The sequence below is a fragment of the Wolffia australiana genome, chromosome 19 (genome assembly GCF_029677425.1).
Source record: "Wolffia australiana isolate 7733 chromosome 19, ASM2967742v1".
Lineage (NCBI taxonomy): Eukaryota > Viridiplantae > Streptophyta > Magnoliopsida > Alismatales > Araceae > Wolffia > Wolffia australiana.
Window position 1 is genome coordinate 4,927,313 of NC_135853.1, and position 26,541 is coordinate 4,953,853.

The 26,541-nt window shown below is 37.1% G+C and overlaps 2 protein-coding genes across 3 annotated transcripts; one reads left to right on the forward strand and one right to left on the reverse strand.

Moving 5' to 3' along the window:
• Positions 1 to 3,842: 3,842 nt before the first annotated feature.
• LOC144715577 (sodium/hydrogen exchanger 2-like) lies at positions 3,843 to 14,168 on the reverse strand. 2 transcript variants are annotated; one of them, XM_078590512.1, is made up of 17 exons: positions 14,026 to 14,168; positions 12,688 to 12,881; positions 12,482 to 12,600; positions 12,240 to 12,337; positions 11,788 to 11,847; positions 11,576 to 11,622; positions 11,213 to 11,407; positions 11,080 to 11,126; positions 10,394 to 10,460; positions 10,217 to 10,317; positions 10,035 to 10,136; positions 9,775 to 9,913; positions 9,643 to 9,705; positions 8,642 to 8,725; positions 5,743 to 6,068; positions 5,607 to 5,668; positions 3,843 to 4,155 (listed from the first exon to the last, which is right to left on the reverse strand). In XM_078590512.1, the coding sequence occupies exons 2-16, from the start codon at positions 12,859 to 12,861 to the stop codon at positions 5,665 to 5,667; spliced, it is 1,626 nt and encodes a 541-aa protein (XP_078446638.1). In that variant the 5' UTR covers positions 12,862 to 12,881; positions 14,026 to 14,168; the 3' UTR covers positions 3,843 to 4,155; positions 5,607 to 5,664. The 2 variants fall into 2 exon arrangements, with proteins under 2 accessions (XP_078446638.1, XP_078446639.1); XM_078590513.1 differs by lacking the exons at positions 3,843 to 4,155; positions 5,607 to 5,668; positions 5,743 to 6,068 and adding an exon at positions 8,300 to 8,500.
• Positions 14,169 to 21,349: 7,181 nt separating this feature from the next.
• On the forward strand, positions 21,350 to 25,439 carry LOC144715742 (tubby-like F-box protein 6). The gene is made up of 6 exons (XM_078590715.1): positions 21,350 to 21,461; positions 21,532 to 21,893; positions 22,215 to 22,302; positions 23,419 to 23,548; positions 23,778 to 23,933; positions 24,945 to 25,439. Exons 2-6 carry the CDS (start codon positions 21,621 to 21,623, stop codon positions 25,348 to 25,350), a joined length of 1,053 nt encoding a protein of 350 aa, XP_078446841.1. The 5' UTR covers positions 21,350 to 21,461; positions 21,532 to 21,620; the 3' UTR covers positions 25,351 to 25,439.
• The last annotated feature ends 1,102 nt before the right edge of the window (positions 25,440 to 26,541 follow it).

Consider the following 26,541-nt stretch of genomic DNA (forward strand, 5'->3'; position numbering starts at 1 on the left):
TGACGGGATGAAGTAGGAATATGATGAAGGTCTAGGGAGAGAAAGAGTATATTTTAGAGAGAGAAAGTGGGGAAATGAGTGTTTAGAGTGAGAAAGTGATGTTTTTAAAGGGTAAATGGATGGATAGTAATGAGGAAAATGTAAATCTAGGTTCCTACACCTCAATGCAAGTTTACGGAGCCCTCAATGCTTCATCTCAGGTCTGGATCGTTATATTTTGCAAGGATCAGCATTTTTCAATGCAAAAAAAGATGTGATTAATAGAAAACTTCAATAAACTTACATTAACCAGGTTGAACAACCTGGATTCTTCTATATGCCTTGTCATGATACCTGGCCACTTGCCAGAGCACGTCCAGGCCATTGAGGGCGAAAAAGGGTATTTATACATAGGAAGAATTATTAAAATACCCCTTTGGGTATTTTTATTTTGTTTTCTTGCCATTTTTGCCTCTTTTTTCTCCTTGGGTTGAGAGCTTCCCCTTGTAATGTTTAACTTATTCTTTGGAAGGCTTTTGAGAACCCAATGGGCAGGTAAGGTAATGGCCCATCTTCCCCAGAATTTTCTTTTGATGGTCCACAACTCCACTTGATCCATCCAAGCCCATAGTGATAATCACTAAGCTCCCAAAAATTCTCCAATTCCCTAAGAATTGTATCTTCTAATTTCTGTAAATTTCTGCACATTTAAAACTATAAAATACTCATCAGTATTCAAAGTACTTGACTTCAGAGAAGTCAAGGAACTTAGTAAAAAATAACCATAATGTGCAAAAATTGGAATTTCTAGCTATTGCATAAATATTTAGTTAATTCAAATAAAAACATAAGAAAATCTAAATTAATAATACCAAAAATATCTAAAATGTATGGAAATATACATGCATTTATCATGTTATCACACCTCCATGAGGGTACTAGAGAAGGCATTATCCGATGATCCCCATTAGGCATCAGTACTAACTAAATGATGGGTTAGGGTTTGACCCAAGTCATTCAGGAGTCTCACATAGATGAAGGATTATACATGTATTGTAATTGATTACGGTAGTGGTTCTTGCATAGAGTTCATTTGATAATCTTATCTGCTAAAGAAAGATGTGTATATTGAAACCCCATACTTTAGTAATTTAAGCTATGAATGGGGTTAAATCAATCCTTAGTTGATTAATTTATATGTTGATGTAGTTAATTAATAAGGTTGGCTAATCATTATTACTGGGCCATTAAAGTTATTAACTAGAATGATTCATAGGCCTAGAAAAGGGCATTGGTGGATATACTTTGTATAAGGGACTTCTATAAAAGGTTACAAGTATTAATAGAGGAAGGACGCCCATTTTAGGCACCCTAGCCGGCTAGAGCTGTCATGCCCTTCTTTCCTTCTCTCTTTCTCCCTCAACACAAAATAGCATCTTCATGGTGAGAAGTTCTACAAAATCGTCAAGAATAGTTGAAGATGAAGAAGTGTAGAGCCAAGAGCACCATAATCATATAGATACTTATATAGGACAAACATATGAACGACTTTAGAACTCTCTCCACGATGCAAGACAAGGTATGTACAAGTTCCCAACAAGGTATGAAAATTTAGATTGATTTTAGGTATCAATTTGAACTATCCTTCATCTTGTAGAGTGTATTTGATACCATAGCATTAGCATGGAGACACTAAGGATAGATAGGGGGTGGTGCTCTTTAGTAAAAAGATCGCATTAAATTGGTGCGGACGAACCCCTAAATGGTATACCAAACTTGCAATGAGGTTGATTCACATCATGGTTGTGTAAGAGCTCCTTAGATCTGAGACACAAAAGAAGTTTTATGAACAGATGATTGTACTTTGAATATGTCCTATGAGGTGAATTTTCTTCTCCATTATCCCCTTTGCTCCTCTCCATTCTCGTCACGATCTGGACGACGTACCAACGACAGTGGAGTGAGAATGGGACTTGACAAGATAAAGGAAAATTTGTAACAAAACCAGGGATCGTGTGATGCGTCTAGAGGTTGCAAGCTTGAGTGACTCAACATGTCTCTCTCAATGAACTAATACATCAATGATTCAATCCGCAAACTAGTGATATGTTGCATGAGTCGATTTAGTTTGACCGAACATGAGGCACACAAGAAGGTCCCCTCTCAGAAATTGTGGTGGTGGAGAAAAAATAGGGCAACTTTCCCCAAAAAGCTCAATTCCAAAAATCTTCCAATGATCTATTACAATACTGGCCTATTTAGGGGGCCTCAAATGAAAGATATTTCTCACACCATACCATATCTTAAAATAAATCCTCTCTCAGTGCTAGTGACACATACGGATTGACTGTTTGCATACTTGGGCTTGTCACATGGGCATTGTGCTTATGATGATTAAAATAAAATTATGTCCCAATTAAATCTTAAAAATTAGTTCAAATTTCTTTGAGAATCAGCATATCATGTCTATATGAAATATATTATGTGTATTCAATGTGTTATCCTCTATCTCTCTTAAAAATATTTTATTATATTTCATTAAATTTCTTTAATCTAAGTAACAAGTAAAATACAGATCATGACCTTTACTTTTGAATGAATTCTTCTCTATATGGATAAAGTTTTATGAAATCAAAAATGTATTTAAAAGGAGCATCTGAATATTATAGAATTCACTTTATCAGATCTGATCTATGAATTTTCTCTCTTGGTAAAAAAATCAGAGTAAATGTAGGATATTTCAGGAAGGGTCTTCAGGAAGAGTCATCACAAATTTAATGAAACTGAAAATTTTTCTTATTCGAAACATCACAAGTGTGACACTTATCTAGTGGAGATTGGAGGTTGAAATGTTTTTCCAGAGATAACACGTTTAGTATTGCATTGAACAATGGCCAAATACAAGAGATATCCCTATGGATCAGTACATGACTTAAAGTAAAGGGAACCTGAATACCAACATGACAATCTATCAATTGAATATTGTCTCACTTGTATATAGTCCATCTCTTGTGAGTTCGACATGTATTGAACTCTCAATAATCTTGAAGATTCTTCAACAGATAAAAATTGGAGCGACACTGTGAAGAATGGGACACAGCATGTTGTCCAAGTACTAAGCAACAAGTTGGCTACGTACCAGTTTATAAATCCATGAGATTAAATCAAGTTTGAGGGGAATGTTAGAAGCTATTATTATTACAATCCAATATTTCGGTATTTTGGTCGTGTCATTAGTTTCTACTGAATGTTTATACACTTATCAAATGTTAAAATATCCATGAGGCTTGCTCATGTAAGCACTATTGAGCTCCTCTCAGTGGCGGCAACTACTCGTGGGGGGTAAAAGGTTAAGAAAATAGATAATTTAATAAGGACTACTTAATTGTTTAGGGTGTTCTTCCAGTGTGTTCTTACCCTTGCAATTTCTTAAGCTGAAGCTGCGTTGATTGGTGCCTTCTGGATTAAAATATTGTGAACCAAGCTACGCAGTCTCTTAAAGACAAGGTAATTCATTACTATTAGAGAGAAAGTATGGGGAGTTAGTCGATAATTTATTTTGTTTAAAATAGGATATTTGTTGAAAAAACCTCACCCATTGCCCAACCATCTTGAACAAGCAAAATGTCACATACGTCAGTGCCAGGATAGCCAAATCTATAATTAAAATTATTTATGGAAAACACATAATTCACTTTTTGAGTTTTTGATAAAATTAGAATTTCTCTTCTTGATCCTTTCAGGTAGGTGCTAATCGGTAAAAACAAGTGAAATCAATGAAAATCCCAAACTGGCCTTCCTCATAATTATATTCACAATTTCTGAGTGATACCTCTCATTTTCCTGTCTCGTTACAACGAGTGTTATGAGTATCTCCACTTGAAACAAACTAAAAAATAAAATACACTTATTACAAAAAAACTAAAATAATATCCATTTAAAACTAGAAAAAAAAATTGACACAATTTTTTACTCCTTTTCTCAACATTATTTCCTGTCCTATCTGAATGAATAATAAAAATTAAACTTAAGTACAATACCATTGAGTCTTAAAAGGCCTCTTGAGCTTCCTGTGAAAAAGGCTCCATTCTGTTGTACTAGGTATGTTAACCCCGCCCGTCGAATGAAGAGTCATTCATTTTTCACTTTACGAAGTTATCTCTCTTGTCAGGCAACCTTCATCAAAAAAGAACGAAAAGAAATCAATATACGACATAAAAGTACACATAAAAGAAACTAAAAAATAGTTTCACGTGGAACAGGTGAATAACAAACACCACAACAAAGGGAATGAAGCGCTGAAATGGACACAAAAACAAAGGAAAGACAGATTTTTTTCTATCATGGGAGTGTTAAGGGACAGAGGGAAAAAGACATAAAAGCTCATGGATTCATCTTTCTGAAAAAATAAGAAGACTACATAGTATGGCAAAGACCAAAAATGACGCAAAAATGAGGTAGTTTATAGTCATTTAGGATTGCCACCGGCAGGAGAAAAGTTGGAAAGCACATTTAAAAGGCCCTATATTCACCTTGGCAAATGATATGAAAAATGACCAGTACTACAAGTATCAGAACAGCTTAAAAGGGTATCTAAACAACCAAAGATGGATTTAATTTTGACATCTGAGGGTAATAGCAACAGTTTTGAAAAAAGGACAGAAACATGCAAAAAAAAAGGATGTTTCTGTCACCCGAGGGGAGAAAGGATTGAAAGCGCGCGGATTCACTTTGGGATTGGTGGTCCGATCTGATCAGATCAAAAGATTTCATTGATCGAACGACCCGGTTCGTAATCAGATCAACCAGGTTGATTGGTCAGACCAGACAGACAGATCAAGAGGGGAATTGATCCGCCGACGGGACCAATTGGATCAGCCAGTTTGATCCAACCGCCCATTAAGTTGAACGAATTCAATAAGATAGTGCCACATGGAAAGCCCAAAAACGTCCTACATCAGCTGTTTGTAAACGATCTGATATGATCAAACTCTAGCCCTTAGACTCACCTTCCTGAACATGATGAACAGCAAACACAAACCCATTGACAAAAAATGGAAATAGAGTTTGGTCTCAAATCGGCAACAGGTATAAAAGTGGATACGATCTTCAGCTCGAGAAGTTGACTTCGCGAGTGTACTTTACTTTATTTTACAGAAGGGCAAACTTTTTATAGTAAAATCTCAACCTTATTTCGTCATCCAAGGGCTGAATCAGATGAAAATCGACACCAGACTAACAGAAATGATATGATCAAACTCTACCCCTCAGACTCACCTTCCTGAACATGATGAACAGCAAACACAAACCCATTGACAAAAAATGGAAATAGAGTTTGGTCTCAAATCGGCAACAGGTGTAAAAGTGGATTCGATCTTCAGCTCGAGAAGTTGACTTCGCGAGTGTACTTTACTTTATTTTACAGAAGGGCAAACTTTTTATAGTAAAATCTCAACCTTATTCCGCCATCCAAGGGCTGAATCAGATGAAATCCGACACCAGACCAACAGAAATCTTGATTCTTTTTCAAAGGAGAAAGGCAAGCCGCATCTAGCAGAACAATTATGGAACGACAAACAGCATTGCTTTGATCTGATCATCCGGGAAAAAGGGTTCAGTTTCGTTACCTGAGAGCCGAGAGAGGAAGCCAGGGGAGCAGATAAGACCACCCTTCTTCTACTATAATCACCTGCGCAAGAAAAAGAAGAATTATGTATGTCTGAGCGGAGGTTCTTCATTGGAAGGAGAGAGGCAGCAGCTCACCAAGGGCGGACGGTGCGCTCGGTGGGGGAGCCGGGAACGACGGGGACGAACCCCCGACCGCCGAAAATTGGCCTCATGTAGGCGTCGTCGAACCGGCGCCAGTAGTTGTGGACCGAGTTGGGCGCCTCGTCCAGCAGCAGGGTCCGTATATGGTTCGGCCCGCCGTTGCTCACCGCTTCAATCTCCGACGCTTCCTTCTCCTCGCCCGCTAGAAGAGCCGCGAAGAGCCTCTTCGGGCTCGTCGCCTCTGCGGAGACGCTCCCCTGGCGCTTCGTCCCCGGCGGAAGAAGCAGCCTTATCAGCGGCTTCGTCAAGATCCCGAACACCTGGGCACGACGTGAAAGCCATTAATTAATGGTAGGGTTAATAGCACGTATACTTCCGGATCGTCCCGGACGAGGACGATGGACGAGACGGGACGAAATTCTTCCCGGCTGACGTCCATCATTTCCCCCGGGACGAAGGACGGGACGGTATTTCGTCCGGGACCGTCCCGTCCTACCTCTCTTGGACGAAGTTTCGGACCCTCCCAACTCTCCTGGACGAATTTTCATCCCGTCCGGACGAAAATAGAGAGAATTTCACGCCGCCAGCCCTAGTATTGTCCTTCGAAAGGAATTCGGCGTCGGGAAGCATGAGTCGTACCCAGTACCTTGCGGAGCCATCGGGTTGCCTTCTGAAACCCACCTTTGTCTTCCTCCATCTCTGCGAGTGATAGCGGTGATTCACCGTCGCGAAGGTGTTCCACCGCCGGCAAGGTATGTTTTCTACCTATCTATTCTTCTATCTATCTACCTTTCTATATATCTATCTCTCTCTATCCATCTATCTATCTACCTATCTATCGATCTTTCTATCTATCTTTCTATCTATCTGTTGATCTAGCTATCTATCGATCTTTCTATGTAGCTATCTATCTACCTATCTATCGATCTTTCTATCTATCTATCTAGCTATCTATCTATCTAACAGTCGATCTAGCTATCTATCGATCTTTCTATCTATCTACCTAGTTATCTATCTATCGATCTATCCTTCTATCGATCTGTCCTTCTATCTGTCTATCGATCTATCCTTCTATCGATCTGTCCTTCTATCTGTCTATCAATCTATCCTTCTATCGATCTGTCCTTCTATCTGTCTCATAATCAAAAAGAAGAAAAAATATATAGAGGGAAAAGAAAAAATATATAAAGAATAGAAAAAATAATTATAAATTATCGTCCACTTCGGACGTCCACCGTCCAGGTACCCCGGACGAACGAACTTTCCGTCTGATGGGACGAGATTCGTCCCATCCGGGGTATGTCGGAAGATTTTTCGTCCAATATTTTGTCCGCGCCCATGGACGGGACGAAAATTTCATCCCGTCCGCGTCCCGGAAGTATAATAGCACGGTACATCCCAAACCATGTCCAAAGTCTGCGAGTTAACCTTAGCTTTTTTTGTGGCACGGTATATCCCAAACTCACTAAGTCGTCTGCGATATATCCCGGTGATGACGTGGAGGCTATCGTGGCTGCCAGGTGGATCTCCGGCCAGATTTTTCTGGCGGAACCCACCTGGTCGCCATGCTGGATTCCACGTCATCACCGTGATATGTCTACCTGCCAAGGGTTTAACTTAAAGAGAGAGAGAGAGAGAGAGAGAGAGAGAGAGGGAGAGAGAGGCATGCTAGAGAGAGAGAGAGAGAGGGAGAGAGAGGGAGAGAGAGAGAAAGAGAGGTGTTCTAGAGAGAGAGGTGTTGTTCTCTAGAACACCTCTCTTTCTCTCTCTAGAACCTCTCTCTCATTCTCTCTCTAGAACACCTCTCTTTCTCTCTCTAGAACCTGCCAAGGGTTTTCTGATAAGAGAGAGAGGCATTCTAGAGAGAGAGGGAGAGAGAGGCGTGCTAGAGAGAGAGAGAAGGAGAGAGAGGTTCTAGAGAGAGAAAGAGAGGTGTTCTAGAGAGAGAAAGAGAGGTGTTCTAGAGAGAGAAAGAGAGGTGTTCTAGAGAGATAAAGAGAGGTGTTCTAGAGAGATAAAGAGAGGTGTTCTAGAGAGAGAAAGAGAGATGTTCTAGAGAACAACGCCTCTCTCTCTAGAACACCTCTCTTTCTCTCACTAGAACCTCTCTCTCTTTCGCTCTAGAACTCTCTCGCTCTCGCTCTCTTGGCAGGTAGACATATCACGGTGATGACGTGGAATCCAGCGTGGCGGCCATGTGGGTTCCGCCAGGTAAAAATCTGGCCGGAGATCCACCTGGCAGCCACGATGGACTCCACGTCATCACCGGGATATATCGCAGATGACTTAGTGAGTTTGGGATATACCGTGCCAAAAAAAAAGCTAAGGTTAACTCGCAGACTTTGGACATGGTTTGGGATGTACCGTGCTATTAACCCTTAATGGTAAGCTGCTTCTTTTCTGACTCTGTTCTAGTTCCCGATCGTCCCGGACGTTGACGATGAACGGGACGGGACGAATTTTCTTCAGACGGTACGAAAACCGTCCAGTCCCTCGACTCGGACGAAAAAAAACCATTTGATATTTTTAAGTTTTTTTGGGAAATATGGAGGAGAGAGAATCCAAATGGATGTATGTACGGTTATTTCTGAGCAGGGTCAGTTTGCACGAGAAAAAATACAGGGATTTTCCTGCAAATTGTCGTAGCGAGGCCACGTGGCTACATATCAACTGTCGGATGTGAATCCGGCTGTTTTTCGTCCACATTCGCCCGTCCATCGTTTGAGACCTCCGGATGGATGATTTTTTCGTCCTGTCCAGTGGTCTGGGAGATGAATTTTCGTCTTGAATTTCGTCCATACCCTTGGACAGGACGATTTTTTCGTCCTAGGATGAAAAAATCGTCCCGTCCTCGTCCCTGAATTATATTTATGACATACATTTTGTTGCTCACCATTGTGCTGAACAGGACCACAGATATGGTGCTGGTGATCATGAACGCGTTCCCCCGGAGTTGGGCGTGCCCAGAATTCGCAAACTTTGAAACATTGAGAGATGTAGTTTTTCAGTTTTATGTGGATGGGTATAGGTGAGAAATAAAAGTAAAATTATGTGAATAATGACATTAAATTGTACAACTGAATAAATTACAAAGATAAATAGAGGGATAAAACGAAATAAATGTACAACACCTTAATAAGAAAAAAATAAAAGTTGAAAATCAAAAACAAAAATCCACAGAAACTTATTTTATGAATAAATAGAATAAATTTACGTGAAAGTTTTAAATAATAGAAATAAGAAAATAGAAGTATAAGATAAAATAGAAAATATCTGAAGAAAATTTTAAATAAAATAGAAAACAAAAGTCAACATACTAAATTAAAATACCAGATACAAAATAAAATTAAAAGATACAAAATAAAATTAAAAAATACAGATTAAAATTTCAAAATAAAATCAAAAAATACAGAATAAAAGTTCAAAATAATAAATTAAAATACCATTTACAAAATAGAATTAAAAACAAAAAATCAAATTAAAATATAGAAAATAAAATTAAAAAATAGAGAAAATAAAATTAAAAAATAGAGAAAATAAAATTAAAAAATAGAGAAAATAAAATTTAATAATGTTAAATTTAAATACCATATACAAAATAAAATTACAATAATACAAAATAAAAGTAAACTACGCAATAAAAGAAATATCATGCAATAAAAGTAAAACAGAAATAGACGTAAAATAAATAAAATAACGTAGGAAATACAAAATAAAAGTAAAAATATTAATACATGAGAGAAACAGAAGTCGTGTTCCCATTGAATTTGGTTTGACTTCATATAATGAAACCCTAAACCTCAATGATGGTTTTTAGCAGAGAGTTGACAATAGAGCGATGCTTTTATATTTTTTAGGCAACTCGAAGACTGAGAAAATATTGCAAATTTTCACCTTACTGTAAGCCAGAGCCACCGACACAGCCCCTCTCATCAGACCAGCCCACCAGATGACAACCTGATAATTGAGTTATAAGATTTATATAATGAAAAAAAATACAAAAAAGATGATCACAAGGGAACCCACTTGCAGTTTGAAAGAGATGATTTCATGTGAATGTTTCTTAGTCAGGTTGGACAAGAAAGAAAGCGGGAACACAAAGGCTGCCCTCCCTATCATTGTCAATCCAAGTAGAACTGAACTCAGGCCAATAGATTCTCCAATGCTGCAGCCAAAAAAAGAAAATCAAGTATGAGATACTATTTCTTTTATTTTTATTTTCTAAAAAAATATTAAGTATTTGCTTTTCGACTTTTTTCCTCGAGACCTTTCAAGGGGACGACTACCTGTCACTCACAGAGCTCCACTTTTCAATGTCCAGAGCATCCATGCCAACATATAGAAAAATAGCAATCTCGGCAATAAACGACAACGTTGCAAAGGAATGCCTGAAAATTCATCAAAATAAAATAATTATCAAGTACCCAACTCTTATAATTTGGAAGCTAGAAGATCACGAAAGTGGTACTTGGTGGTAATCCGTGAACTCTCGGTCACGTTATGCCATGTGTAATGAGACATCACGATCCCGCAGAAGAAAACCGTCAGGATACCGCTCAGATCTAACAGCTGAGACCAGAATTACAATTGTTAGTAGTTCTTAAAAAAAGAATAAAATATTATCGTGATTAGGAAAAAACCTCACTTCAGCCAACATATATGAAAGATATGCCATTAATGTCATCAGAGATACTTCACGATCCGTTGAATGTCTGCGGAAAATCATAGTAGTAGGAAATCAGTGAAATCATCTTCCATTAAGTCCTCTTTCAAAAATTAAGTATTGATGATTTTCGTCTACTAAAACTACCCGAGCAAAAGTGAAATATTATTTGGTTGTCTTGCATATTTTATGTTTACTAGGAGGGTTCTTTGTTAGAAAAAAGTTTTGTAAATTTATGTTTACTGTTCTTGAATATTTCAAAAGAACTAAGTTTTGATGGTGAAATCACTTATTAGACTGGTAAATTCTTGAAATGTGGGAAACGGTTTGTAGAATTTAAATTCCCAAGATTCTCTCTCCAAAATGAATTATAGAAAGAAAGACCAAGGACAATAGAGAGATACTCCTTGATTTTATCAAATATTATAAATTCAAAATGTAGGGCTTTGATCTGAAAACTGATATATTTTTTACCACGCTAACCAGATTTTTCATATGCTTTTTAAATTAAAATTAAAATTAAACTTATACTTAAACTTAAACTTAAAATTAAACTTAAACTTAAACTTAAACTTAAACTTAAACTTAAAATTAAAAGTAAACTTAAACTTAAACTTAAACTTAAACTTAAACTTAAACTTAAAATTAAAGGCAAAGTCAAAGCAAACCTTCCAAAGTACAAAGTTTTGATGGTAAAGGCACTAATTAGGCCAGCCTGAAATGGTAATGTGAAGAAATAAATCAGACTTTATGCCAAAAATTGCATCCATCTATAATGACTAACAGTTATAATCTACTTACAACCACTCCAAGAACAGTACTTGTGACAAACAAGTAGAAGAAACTCCCGACAAATTGCATGGCACTTTGCAAATCGATGTGGTTGAGATCAAATTGTTGAATCGCGTTGAACAACACAACCGACGTGGCATCATTAACAACACCTTCGCCGAAGACAAGGCTATATAGTAAGGGTGTTTCATCCTGATTGAGGACCTGTTCACACATTAAATTTCAATTTGATTTCAATTAATGATCACACATTGTGCAAAATGTTATTCGCCAAAGAAAAGAACAAAGGGTAAGGGAGTATATATAAATATAAATATATATACATATATATATTATTGAAAATAATATAATTTCGGTGCGGAGTCAAATGACCTGTAAAGTGCAGACGGAGTCCGTGGCAGCGAAAATCGCTCCAACAGCTGCAATTTTCAAATGTAAACACAAATTATTTATAATCCGAGTTAAATGAACGGTTCTGACTGAGAAAGTCGATCAATAAATTAAAATTTATTAATGAGTTATTGGTCTTCACAAATTTTCGCCATATCAAAACGAAGAGGAATTCACCGGAAAGGAACACGTACCCAGAAAATCCTTAATGTCAAGATGATCGATATTCATAGTTTTGAAGAACTCAATCGTACCTGAAATCAATGAATGAAAGTTATCGTGATCTCGAGCTATCCGGAAATTTGCATGTTAAATAAACTCTTCTTATAGTTCTTAGTCAAATAAATTCGATCTATGAGCGAAAATTGTTCTATACGCCACCTCATACCCTCAATTAGTTTCGATAAAGAAGGTTTTTGATAATTTCTTTGACGAAATAACGCTTCCTCGGAAAGGCAGAAAAATAACGGAGCCTGACTTCATTAAGCTTACGATTTCGTAGTATTATTCATGGAGGGTAAAGAAAATTTCCACCCTGCTCTAGATAATTAAATTCGGAGTTCAAAAAACTCAGAGAGAAAGATCATCGAAAAGTTCAAGGATATCAAAATTAAAAAACAAATGTTTTAAGAATAATAATAGTTACCAAGCGAAATTATCGTGAAAGATATAAAAGTCCCCACTGCCCCGAACAACATGATCGTAATGAAATTTCGAAAAAACTGTTTCTTCTTGACCTGGAACCTGTAAAAATAAAATTAAAATCCAATCAAAATAGCTTCCATGATGGTATCTAATATAAGCTCCCTGGGATTCAATTATTAGGAAATGAACATTAAAATTCGAAACAGAAAAACAGCAAAATTATGAAATCAAGATAGATCTTACCCGGCATTGAAAATTATAGGAGGCAGAAGATAAATGAAGAAGATATCCTCCCTAAAGACTAGAATTCGCGAATTGGTTCCTTTTGTAGACAGTAGGATCAGTAACCCAGTTAAAATCCCCTAAATTGAGAACAAAAAATAAGCAGATCATGAATATCTGGTAATATATAGTGTGAAATCGAAAAAAAACCAGGGAAAAAACATTACGATGAGCAGGGCTGTAATGGATTCATTCATCCAGCGATTCTCCTCGAGAAGATGCCCTAAGATGATACATAAGCACAGAAGAACGACGAAAATGGTGATCGAAATAACCGATGCGCGATCGGATGTCGTCCCCAGAGTTATCAGAGCCGAGGTGACCATCTCAGAAGGGGCCATTGAATTATTTTCCCCTTGATCTAAAATTTAAAAATTAAGCAGACAAATAAAGTTAAATGATGATACAATTGCCGCCTGATTGATATGCACTAATCAGGAAAACTGAATTATAGCGATAATTATAACAATCTTGACTCTGGATGGCTTCCTCTACACCTATAAATGTTCCTGTGCATCCAGATGCTTATTTATATATACTTTTGATCTCTAGGGAGAAAAAAGATAATGAAAGTACAAATTCTGGTGTTTATGTAGATATCTTGTAGAGAAAGCGAAAAACGCAGCGAGAGCTGCAGTAAACAAAGCAGATCTTAAAGGCAAAGAGAAGAGAAAAAATGGAAATTCAAGCTCAGCTCCATATGCAGCTGACGAAGTTTAAACAAATGAAGAACACCCGTGAAAGAGGACTTGCAGCAGGCCATATTAGCAGATAACTCATTCATTTTAATTTACAATAAATGCAGAGAGCACAGAAGTCAACATAGCAAAACTTAAAGACAGAGAGCACAGGAAAAACATAGAAAAATTCCGGATCAGCTCAACATGCGGCGAACGAATTTGGAACAGATGAAGAGCTAAGATTAAGAGAACTCGCTGAAGAGGATCCCGTTTATGCACATAGCTTATGAATTTGAATTTACAATAAATGCAGAGAACACTGCAGTCAACCTAGCAAAATTTTTAAAGACAGCGCAGGAATAACATAGAAATTTCGGATCAGTTCGACATGCGGCGAACGAATTTGGAACAGATGAAGAGCTACGATTAAGAGAACTCGCTGAAGATGATCTCGTTTATGCACATAGCTTATGAATTTGAATTTATAAAAAAATGCAGAGAGCACAGAAGTCAACATAGCAAAATTTTTAAAGCCAGAGCGCAGGAATAACATAGAAATTTCGGATCAGCTCGACATGCGGCGAACGAATTTGGAACAGAGGAAGAGCTACGATTAAGAGAACTCGCTGAAGATGATCTCGTTTATGCACATAGCTTATGAATTTCAATGTACAATAAATGCAGAGAACACAGAAGTCAAAACAGCAAAACTTAGCGACAGAGAGAACATAGAAATTCAGAAAAACCAGCAAAACTCAGAAAAACATAGAAATTCCGAATCAGCTCGACATGCGCCGAAAGAATTTTGAACAGATCAAGAACTACCGTGAAAGAGAACTCGCTGGAGACGATTTCACGAGGAAGACGATCCGATGAACGAGACTCGAAGGCCGAGAATGGGTGCGATTTGAAGGGTGAGCATGATTGCCGTGGCAACGACGATGATGAGACGATGATTATCTCTCATTTTTTAAACAATTTATTGTCTGCTCTCGTGGGCCCCACCCTCCCAGTATAGCCTATTGGCACCGGCCACGTGGAAACTCGAGCGAACTTTCTAGGTTCATTTGTCTACCTGTCACGGGACTCCTGGCAGGATCTTTTCCCTCCGCACGGGCCTTCTATTTAAGATCCAACGGTCATGCTTAGAGCTTGTCACTGTCTTCCTATTATCATTATTAGTAGCAGATTTTTAGAATCTCTGTAAGAAATAGACCAGGGATCTTATTTGAATTTGTTTTTAGAGTTGAATTCATATGTTCAGTTGGAGTTTCCAGAACCGAGCTTATGACTCTGCACAAAGTTATATAATTTTCCTGATATAAATTTGAAAAGGAATTTATGAAAACATGTTTTGGATTTTCTTATACTACCTTCTATAAAAACTCATATATTTGGAGTGCTTCAACTATATGATATTGCACAAAAATTTCAGGCAATATACAGGATCAAATCATCACAAAACATAAAAATGTAAATATACATTACTTTCTGCAAAATAATGGGGGCATTTATACTATTGCATTTCACATCAATAAATTTAATGTGTACCATTTGTAAATTTTAATTTTCCATTTTTGTGTTGAGTTCATATATAGAGTTAGGGTTTCCAGAATCAATTTTACAATTCTGCACAACCCTATATAAATCCCTTTCCAAGAAAAATGAAAAGGAATTTATGAAAACAAGTTTCGAATTTTCTTATATTCGAGGTGTCTTAACTGTATGATATTGCACAAACATTGCGGCTAATTTCAAAAACATAAAAATGTAAATATACATTATTTTTGTAAAATGTTTTTGGAATTTGTACCATTGAATTTTACATTGATAAATTTACTGTGTTCCATTTGAAAATTTTCACTGAGGGCCCTTGTGAATAGCAAATTCCAATTTGGATCTCTTGGTTTTTTTTTCATTGATGTTCAGTGATCACCTAAATGCACCCAAACTCTAGCAATCTGAAAGGAAAAGGCGACCAAGGGCTCTGTGATGTGAGATCTGAAAGAGAATGAGAGAGAGAGAGAGAGAGAGTTTCAGATAAATTAAGCCATATATTCTTGTTTAGCGCTAATGCCCTCTTAAAGAGCATAATGGGTTTGTGTCATAATGTCCGAACCTGATAGGCTTACACTGGAAAAAATTTTTAAAAGCCTTTACATGGGATATAAACACAATTATTTGTGTTTATATCCCATGTAAAAGTGTAAATGCAAGCTTCTAAAACTTCCCCTCAAGCTGGGAATGAATATTTTTCATTCTTAGGTTGACGACATGCTTCTTCAATAAATGGTTGGGGACCCCTTTGGTGAGGAAATCTGCACATTGCACTACAAAGTTGATTTGTGAGGTACATATTCTGTTGTTTTTCAGTTTTTCTTGGATTACACGACAATCAACTTCCACATATTTGTATTTTTCATGATGAAGTGGATTGTGGGAAATAGCCATGACAGACAGATTATCATACTTCAGCATGATCGCCGTGTAAAGAGGGATTTTGAGTTCTTCAAGAAGTATTTGATCCACAAGCCTTTAAAATAAACTCAGGGAATACTCAAAGCTATGCACTGGACTGTGACCAACAGGTTGCTTCTTGATTTTCTAGGATATAAGGTTACCCCAAGGAAGGTACAGTAGTTGGAGGTGGATCTTCGGTGAAAAATATTACCTGCATAATCAGTGTTAGTGTAAACATCAATGTTGGTATGGCCACTGGATTTTAAAATGATTCCAAGTTATGTAGTGTCCTTCATGTGTCTGAGTATGTGATTCACAACACATTCATGGACGTCCCTAGGTTTCTGCATGAATTAATTAATCAATCCCATGGCACTGGAGATAAGGTAGATTAGTTTACCAACCATACGTGGCTGACGCCCTTTGTCTATCAACCTGTCGTCCTTATCATGGCCTAGTTTATGGTCTAGATAATGGGCGTATGAGGTAGTTTACAATCATGTTGCTCTTGGATTTACACATCTTCTTCCTCAAATCTCCTTGAAAATCGTAGTATCCTTGCGATCACATCATGCTTGGATCATGTTGCTCTTGTTCTCACCATGAAGACTTCTCCTTTGTTGAGTAGAGATGAGAGAAAAGTGGAGAATGGGAGGGCTTTCACAAATGGCAAGCCTGGGTGGTTGGAATGAGTGCCCCTTCCCTATTTATATTTTACTTAAGTTTTTCTCAAAAACCCATTAAGTAAGATATATTCACCAATGCCCCTATGATCTTATGAGTGTGACCCTCTATGCCCATGTATCATTCTAGTTAATAGATTGAATGGCCCAATAATAATTATTTACCAACCTTATTAAGTAACTATATCAATGTTTATATTAATTAACTACGGATTGATTTAACCCAATCCATAGGTTAAGTTTCCAGCTCATGGGGTGCCAAGCTACACCTCGTGCTCTAGAAGACTGAGTAGTGTCCAAACACTCTCATGGAACCTTTATCGTCATTGGTTACCCAAATAATCCATCATCTACATGAGACTCTTGATTGACTTAGGGTATGGTTGATCGTCAATCTAATCTGTCATTCAATTAGTTTTGATGCGTAACCAATATCATTAGAGAATGCCTTCTCCCATATCCTCACTATCCTAGCCAAGGATTTGCTGCATCTTCTTCCTTGAGTCAATCTCCACTTTTACCGAGGGCAGAAGATCAAATCTTGACCAGTCAATCATCTCTCTGAGCTTCTTACTACATTTGAGTTGTGACTTGTTTCAATCCCATGATAAGAGGCTCGTAAGTCATAGTCTCATTGGTGTCTCAGGTCAATAGATCTTATATACAACATGACATGAATCAACCTAATTGATGTTCAGGTACAATACCATTCATGGATTCTTTGGATAAATTCAGTGAACTCTTTCTCCAAAAAGCACCCACTATATGTCCTTAGTGTCTCCGCACTAATAGCCATAGGATCAGCTATACCTATCATATAAGTAGGATTATTTAGTGCTATTATATCTAGATAATTCGATGTCCATCTCGACTATCCACCAAATAGGAATATTTAGAATTCATGTTTGAAAACCAGTAATCGGTATAATATGGTTTCCTCATAATCACTGTCATTGCACATATTCATGGACTTCATTATAAACATTACACTAGAATAATAATCAACACACTAATTTATTCAATGAACTTAAATAAAACACCATTGGTGAGTGCTCCAAACCCTACATGTGGCTATTGTTTGTACATACAAGAATTGTGTGTAATTTTCATGTGAGATGACTATTTTGTGCATTGTTAAATATAGGGGGAACATGCATGTATGTATGGATATATATGCCATCCTCTAAATGACCGTGTAGGAAAACATTATTGACAACAAGTTGATGAAGAGCACATCCTTGAATAGCAGCCAAGGTCATGAGTATACATATTATGATGGTCATCTTGGCTACTAGGACAAAGGCTTCCCCTTAATCAATGCCATGTTTTTTTGTGTGTCCTTCAGCCACTAGACATGTGTTTTTGGGGTGTGTTGACATATGAGGTCTCGTGGATTACATCTTTATCAGAAAATAAGTCTTTACGCTCGTTATCCACATTATCCTTGATATTATCCGATCGTAGGCTTTATCCCCTTTTAAAAAATGCAATTGAATCATCTTGAGTAAATTAATTATATTTTATGATGATTCAGCTTTATACATCATCAAAAAATCCTCAGGTCATACTTGAACAATCATCAATAAGTGATATATACCCGTGTTCCCTTTCGCAAGTGGATGTAGGGGATGGATCCCAAATCTCATTATGAACTGAAGAAAAAGAAGTAATGGAATGATGAAACCCAAGAAGGTGGTTGGCATAGATATGGCTGGATCACATATAAGTGTCATAAGTAAATTCCAGTCTATTGATCAAGTAAATAAGATATGTAAAGGAATAAAAGTAGGGAAGCTGGATGACCTGGACATTGGCGAAGCAAAATTACATGCTGAGTACCAGTGGGAGTGCTATAGAGAGCAGTTCGGACATAAGATAAGTTCTCCTCGAGGTATTTGTACAAAGGGTAGTGAAGGCCATGTCATTCTCCAATGAGTGGTCCAATCTGCCACCTTTCATCTTGTTCACAATAATACAATCCTCCTTAGAGAAATAATAAGTTATGTGTGAGGGAGTTTCTAAGTGTGATAAGGAAATCAAGTAAGCCAATGTGTGACACAAGTAGGACCCATTCAAACTTACCAATCTTAGGAATAAGAATGTGACTAGATCTTACAATGGGTACTAGGATACAATTTACTGTTAATACATTCTTAGCCTAAGGAAATGGAGTGTATTGAGTAAAAAAATTGCTGACAGGGAGTCACCTGGTTGGTGGCGCCTGAATCCATGATCAACATTGCCTGGTAGGACCTTTGAGATTGTATCATTCAGGAATTTTGGGAAGTTCACCTACATTATTCGCATGCTCAGTTGAATGGGTTATTGGGACTAGAGATAAAATGTGACTAACAACCAGCGGAAGGTTCAGCAGCTGATGTAGATACTCGCAAGCTAAATGAAAAGTAAACGTGGTTTCAATCAGATAACTTGTGAAGTGTTTGTTGGGTTCAGGCTCTATCCAAGAGCTACCCCCATGATCTTGGAGAGGATTACAGATCTATTCAGGAGCATTCCCTCAAACACAATAAAATAGCCCACATAAAATCATTGAAACATAGATATGGTTAAGATAAATAGTTGAAGGTTCTGGCAAAGATGAAAGGAACCACAATTGTATTATGCTATAATACCTTGTTGGATGTTGATCACCTTAATACACACACAAACACACACACACATATATATAGAGAAAGAGTTTAAGAAAAAATAACCCATACATTCTTGTTTAGGGCTAAAGCCCTTATAAAGGGCACAATGGGTTTGGAGCTTCATGTCTGAAACCTGATAGAGACACAGACTCAGTAAATGAGCATCATAGACACACAAGTTGAATCCACAAGCCTTGCTCTACATGAATTTGCCAAGTCCTGAATTCACAGAACTAGCTTCTCTGACGTGTGAGTCAAGAAGAGGATTGTGCTTGAGCCCACAAGCACTGAAATAACAAAGAGAACATGCAAAGTGGGGAAACAGTAGTTTCAACAAAATAATATAGTTTAATAATGATCCTTCAAGGGTACAAAGGGGCCTTATGTAGGCCACAAAAGGTACATGGTCTTACATAATGATAATACCCATGGAAAGACAACTCAAAACATTGAGGAAAAAACTTTGACAAGTTAAATTTGAAGATTAGGGGACTAAAGGTATGAGGAGATATATTTTACATATTCTAGGGCTTGTAGAATATGTTATAAGGTATGGCATGATTCAAGAAGATCCTGAATATACAAAACAGAAAATCTGCACCTCTGACACTTATGTAGCATAGATATTCAACATATTCCTGGCAGAAGGTGAATCTGTAAGAGAATTTTTTAGGTCTCGTGGTAATTTTCTACATATCTTGTTAGCTTCTGAAAGAATATCCTTTTTGGGCCACTAGTTTCTAATGGGTCTCAAGAAATGGGATCTTGGGCTACATCACATAGGCTTACAAAGGTTAGATATTTGAATAGTTGTTACATAGGATATAAAAAAATTACAACTCAAGTAGGGTAAAAGTGTAGTTGGAAACTTCTAACAATTGATATCCTGCATCAAATCATCATATATCTCAGTATAGAAGATGATATTTTGGATCTTAACTTGTTCAACAACGTTGCCTTCATAGGAGAAATATAATTCTATGATTTGCCTTGGTAGGGGAAATATAATTCTAAGATGTCCCATAAGTATCTATTTGGAGTTATGTAAGGATATTTTGGATCTTAACTTGTTCAACTCCGTTGTCTTTATAGGGGAAATATAACTCTAAGATGTCCCATAAGTATCTATTTGGAGTTATGTAAGGAGACTTTGAGGTCAAATAAGAAATATATTTTGAATTTAGATGCAAAATAAAAATATATCATAAAAACCAATTAGTAATAATATAATATATTAATGTAGGAATAATTGAAGGAATTTTTTTTTGGAATTTTTTGCAGTTATTAATTGTGCAGAGAATTATTCGAGATATTAGGTTAATAATTAGCTTACCTTTCAGTGTAGTTCATGCGTGATTGGTATGCTCTAGAAATGTATAGGTTCAGTCTTCATGATTGAAAATGGAAGATTCAATGATATTATAACATTGTATCCGTTGGATTTATATTTATCTTATGCTATGCACCAAGTCTAGTTGATGAGAAATGAACTTATGGTCATTTTACGGCAGTTAAAATGATGTAAACCAAGTCTAGTTGATGTCAACCATTGTTCCCCAACATCAATGTGTCCAAAATATCAATGGACTTTGGATGAAAATATGAGGTTAACCCTTCTGAACATCTTCATCACATCTCTCTCTCTGTATCGCTCTCATTCACTCTCTTATTATAAACCTGTATCTTATGTACCATTCAATTGGGGTTATTCATTTTTGTAATACAAAAAAGAGAAAGATATAGTCCATCTAGTTTGCTCACATGTTAGTTTCCCATCCATCAAATGTAGTAAAAACAAAAAAAGCTGCGATAATTTTATTATATTTTAATCAAATAAATGTAGTTATATCAATTATAGTTTTCTCGACTAAACAATATCTTCTTTTCCAAATATTTAATTGAAAGCACTTAATTTATGCATTAAATATCAGCTTTTAAATTGATCTCACTCTTACTCCTAAATCCACGCATCGAAAATTAAGAGTTCAAATATTTCCACCTTGTTATGATTTCACATTATCTTGTGCGTTCTCTTGTAAAATATCTAACGCCTTGTAATTCCAAAATTTTAACCAAACTTTAATCCAATTTACGTTTTTATAAATAAACATTCTAGTCCGAGTCAGCAGCGGAATCAGTTGCACTGGTTTCTCGGCGGCACGATCATAACCGTCGGATCGCGCAAGAACTCATCGCAGCCGTCCATTTAAGAAAGACACGTGTCCCAAAAATTACAGACTATCCTGGGTGAGACGTGGCAAGTTCTGGACCCCACGATTTCGTCCATCTCGCTCACTCTCTTCTGTCGGTTGACTGTATAATAAGCTTTCTCACTGTCAAATCGATCTTTCGAATTGCGAAGATCGGAGATGGAGCGCTACTTTCGAATTGCATGAATCTTCCGATATCTTCGCGGAGAACCCTAATTCTCTTTCTCTGTCGAATGAATTGAAGCCATTAAGATTCGGTATGCATTGCGTAGTTCTTTTCTTGTAATTTTGGGAATGAGATTTGATGGATCTTGCCTCATGTTGAAGATGGATGTTGGGCAATCTCCAAGTTTTGTGTTTGAAGGCTAGAGTCTGGTAACGGAGGGCTTTTTGACTTGCAATCTGTGCTTTTAAGTATGCGTGAGCCGTCTCAGAGAGTCGTGGTCGATGATCCCCCGGCTGTGGCGGATGGAGTCAATTCTCTGAAGCAGAGTTGTTGGGCGAACATGCCAGTAGAACTCCTGAGGGATGTTCTTTCGAGAATTGAGGCTTCTGAGGACTCATGGCCTTTCCGGAAGATTGTAGTGGTTTGCGCAAGCGTTTGCAGGAGCTGGAGGAAGATCACCATGGACATTGTTAAGGCCCCTGAAGTGTCCGGGAAGTTAACCTTCCCACTATCTTTGAAGCAGGTTTGTGATTTTTCGCGGTTTTTTGATGTTGGTGGTAACCGTTTTTCTATAATTTGATCAAATTTGATGGCCATAACCATGATGTTTCATGGAAATCTGTTAACACATTTTTCAGACACTGTTCGTAAAACAACTTCTTAAAATTCTGGTCGAAAGTAGGAGAATATAATCCATCGAGACCTTAATTGCGCCGACCGTCCTAAAGTTGTTAAAAAAGTCAAAATGGAGTTGTATTTAAGATTCGTTGAATAACCTCGTTTCTCTTGTCTAAATCTAAGTATGATATCGTTCATTAATCAAATGTTGCTCTGTTGATTGCAGCCTGGCCCAAAGAATTTTCCCCTTCAGTGCTTTATAAAGAGGAATGGAGAAACTCAGACATACTATTTGTACCTCTGCCTTTCTGAAGGTGAATTTGATATTTTATTTAGATGAAAGTTGACAAAGAAAAGAAATTTCATTTGAGCTGGCGCATTGTAAAGGTAGCATTTTTAGTTTAGTCGTAATCCATTAATTAAATATGAGAAAAATTGTCAGGGATATGGAGATTAACGATAAAGAGATCAAAATAAGAAGGGATCAAATAAAGAGGAGAAAATGAGCCCCTGTTCTAAGTCCTATTTATTGAGATGAAGGGATGACGGCCCAAATGGCTATAATGCCTTTTCTCCCTCTCTGGATTGTAACGTAGAGTGACTTTCGCTTAATTCTGTTTCGATTATTTGGATCTGCTATTTTCGAGTTTTACCTTCCTGGTTACTATTTATGCCTTGTTGAAATTAGAAGTTTGGTTGAATTCGATGTCTGGTGAAGTACCAAGCCTGTTCAAGGCCCTCCCTCAAGGATCAAGTTGTAGTTCATCACAATCTGTTACAGGGTTTGGCAGATGATGTCGAATTTTTCATCCTCATCTACAATTTACGCATTGTCATCATCACCGTCATTATTGTCATCCATATCTGTCATCATTGACATGTCATCATTGACATGTCATCATTGTCATCAGTACCTGTGCAAGAAATATGATGACCATGATATGTCGTCATTGTCTGCCATTACAGTGGCAAGTCGGCATTGTCATCCATTCCAGCGCAAGAAAGACTGACAATTATGAATCAACATTGCCATCATCATAATCTTCATCCACTTATACAATGACATCTCATCATTGTCATCCATATCTGCACAAGACAATGATGAGTTGTCACCGTAATCCCAGAGTAGAGGAATGACAAGGATGATGATTAATTGTTGTCATCCTCTCATCATCATCATCATCAACGATGCTCAACCCAAATACAGAATGACAATGCCGGAAGCCAGTGCTTGTAGTGTTCCCAGTTCAACTGTTTTTAATCTCCTGCATGTACATTAGAGCAACTGTTTCTTCTTGGTTTAATTTTTTTGTAGAAGTTAACATTCGGAGATGAGAATTCTTTGCTATTCTTTATTAATTTTTCCTTGCCCTGGCCTGTGTGTCATGAGTATTAGTCTTTCAAGAATGTGACAACTGTCCTTCTGCCAGCCTTGACAGAACCGGGAAAGTTTCTCCTGGCTGCTCGTAGGTGTAGACACCCCACCTACACCAACTTCATCATTTCCTTGGATGCTGGTCGTATTTCTAGAAGAAGTTCTTCATTAATGGGAAAATTGAGGTGAGGGGAAAATATGCATTTATTTTTGTATTAGTACTTTTCATATATTTTAATTTTAAATCAATATTATGCTAGGGTTTTTGATTGCCTGGATTTAAAGTTTCATCTAATTTAGAAAATGAAGATGTCCTGCTATAGCTCTAGCCATTTCTACCCACCTCAGAATATCACATTTTTCTGCGTTTTATTCTCTCTTAAAAATGATGACTGAATTTATGGGTATATTCAGATCGAACTTCGCAGGAACTCAGTTCACTGTCCATGAAGCAGTGCTTCCCCGTTCGACGACATTTTTCTCCAAGAGTATTTATTTCCCTTTCAAATCGATTTCTGAATACTGCCTGGTCGCTCATGTCTCCTATGGCGTTAATGAGATGGGTTCCAGGTGAGGTTTAAATTACATTTGTCCTTTTATATTTCTTTCCAAGTTTGATAATGTTTACACTTTATTTTATTATAAGGTTCTAGTAGTCATAGAGAGGCCTAATTTAAGTTTCACAGGCAAAGATTGGAAAAAAAACAGTTGTCCATTTCATTCTTTTCAGAGAACAGTACATGACAATAGTACACGAGTATCTATTTGATAGGATGAGCACAATGTAATTGGTATGAAATATAATACTGTCCTTGGAGGAACATGATGAATTTGTCATCATCATCGTCATCCCTGATCTGGATAAATGTGACTGGGGAAAATGAGGATGCTGATGAAAACTCAACAGATGGAAGACAATAATTATGACGATGATGAATCACCTTGCAAACTGTATGACGATGACGACATTATTTAATCCTATAACTTAGCACAGTGGCGATTATGATTCTTCAAAACTGGATGACGATGATAAAATCGTTAAATTTCCCATCTTAGCGCAATGACGATTACGGCTCCTGGAAAATGGACGATGAAAACAAAAAAATTATCATTAAACATCAGATGACAATAATGACTGTAATGATGATGGCAGCTCTTTGAAACCGGATGATGATGTTTCATCATCAACCAATACTTCGATGATGGTGATGATTCTTGGAAACTGGATGACAACGATGACAAATTGGTTCATCATCAACTGATGGATGAAGATGGCGAAGATGATGATTAAAGCTGCTCTTACTGGTCGGACGATGATGTTGCCAATTTGTCATCAACCAATGGATGACAAAGACTTGTCAGTCGTCATTGTGGTTATGAAAGCAAAAATCAGATAATCAAAATGGCGGTATTACAAAACATACAAAAAAGAGGTTGAAAATAGGTGGAATGTATTCACTGAACTCGAGTAATTTTTATTTAATAATGAATAATTCTTGATATAAATGAGAATCCCATGATATAAATAAATCACTTATTCCACCCGATTTAATGAGTGACTAAATCTTTGTTGACGACTAGGGGACCTCGGAGGATGTTGTGCACTGTTGACCAGAGGGCCACATCTGCAGCAGACCGTCCACTCCACGTCAGCCAGTCAAAGGCTTGGGGAGAAGAGAGACGAAGCGTGGTCCTCAAGAATAAGCCGCCAAGGTGGCATGAACAGCTCCAGTGCTGGTGTCTCAATTTTCATGGTCGGGTCACCATGCCTTCTGTGAAAAATTTCCAATTGGTGGCTTCGCCGGTCCATGAAAGTGATAACGGGGCGAGCCGGCCAATTATAGAGCCCGGCGAGGATGACATTGTTCTCCAGTTTGGCAGGGTGGGTAAGGACCTCTTCACAATGGATTTCCGACACCCGATTTCGGCGCTTCAGGCTTTCGCCATCTGTCTCAGCAACTTTGAGACCAAAATCTCTTGTGAATAATGGCATTTGGATTATAAAATTTGGTCTTCATCCCCAAATTGTGGAATAATTGAAGGGTTTCTCCAAAACGTCGTCGCAAATTCATTTTTTTTAGGAGATTTGGAAAAATGACCTGCAATAATTTGGTCAAAAAGATGCCCAACATAGATGAACCGTTCTTTTAATTATTTTTGAAAGGCATACTTCGTCTAACATCTTCACATTTTGCCATCTCCTCAGAATTTGATAGCCGGTTGTGGATATGTTTTATATAACAGATAGTTTAGTGGATCAGCCTGTTTCGATGGCCGATTCAAGATATTGATTATGAGAGTTGCTCGGTTTTTTAACCCTTTAACTATTTGAGTTGATCATGAGGGTTTATAACCTCTTCCTCTCATTTATGACCATCACTTGGACTTATATCCTCATGTATGAAAACTTGAACTGGGTTAACAGTCCACAACGTCGAAGATATAATGCCATTGACCTTAGGTCCATGCATGAGTTTTGAAGAATTTACCCTGTGAAGTCTGTATACACTTTGGTCAACCCGTTCACTTGATCAATCTGTCACCACTCCATGGTAAACCTCTTCCAGAGCCATGATAAAGAAAATTGAAATCATTTTTAATAAGTTTATGATGACTCATGACCGTACATGCACATCTCACCTGTACCTATGGTCATGACATAGTTCGATTGAGATATAAAGTCAATGGGTCAACAGCCACATTTTGACCCCAAATTTGGACGGCCAACCTCATAATGTGCGGCCCAATCCCTAAAATTTTATTTTGATTCAAAGTCGTTTGAACGCTCAAAAACATTGACCATGAGTCATTTAGTTAACCATGAGTCATTTAGTTAACCATGAATCATTTAGTTAAATATTTTTTCATAGAATATTTAAAGGCAATATGAAAATTATCTTGAAGTGAGTGTTTTTATCTTTAGTGAAGAATCTTAAAATTTATCTCATAATTTTATGAAGAGCTATTTGACTGGTAGATATGCTGCAAATTATAAATTGATAAATTCTGATCGTGTCGAGTCAACATTGCATGAATGAAATGAATAACTTTTACTGATTAATGGAGATCAAATATAAAATAATTTATTTAATTGAAATATGTGGAAATTTAAGTAAGCTTTTAAAAAACAATTCATATTTTTATGAGTATTATAGCAAGTAGGTTTTGCACATTAGTT

Bases quoted from the DNA above. Each gene is read 5' to 3' on its own strand.
- LOC144715577 (XM_078590512.1), bottom strand. From the start codon at position 12,861: ATGGCCCCTTCTGAGATGGTCACCTCGGCTCTGATAACTCTGGGGACG. The intron at 12,601-12,687 runs GTAATGTTTTTT...TTCTCAATTTAG, and splicing joins CCATTACAGCCCTGCTCATC to GGGATTTTAACTGGGTTACT. The intron at 10,318-10,393 runs GTGAGGTTTTTT...TTCTGGTCTCAG, and splicing joins TTTCATATATGTTGGCTGAA to CTGTTAGATCTGAGCGGTAT.
- LOC144715742 (XM_078590715.1), top strand. From the start codon at position 21,621: ATGCGTGAGCCGTCTCAGAGAGTCGTGGTCGATGATCCCCCGGCTGTG. The intron at 21,894-22,214 runs GTTTGTGATTTT...TGTTGATTGCAG, and splicing joins TCCCACTATCTTTGAAGCAG to CCTGGCCCAAAGAATTTTCC. The intron at 23,934-24,944 runs GTGAGGTTTAAA...GTTGACGACTAG, and splicing joins GTTAATGAGATGGGTTCCAG to GGGACCTCGGAGGATGTTGT.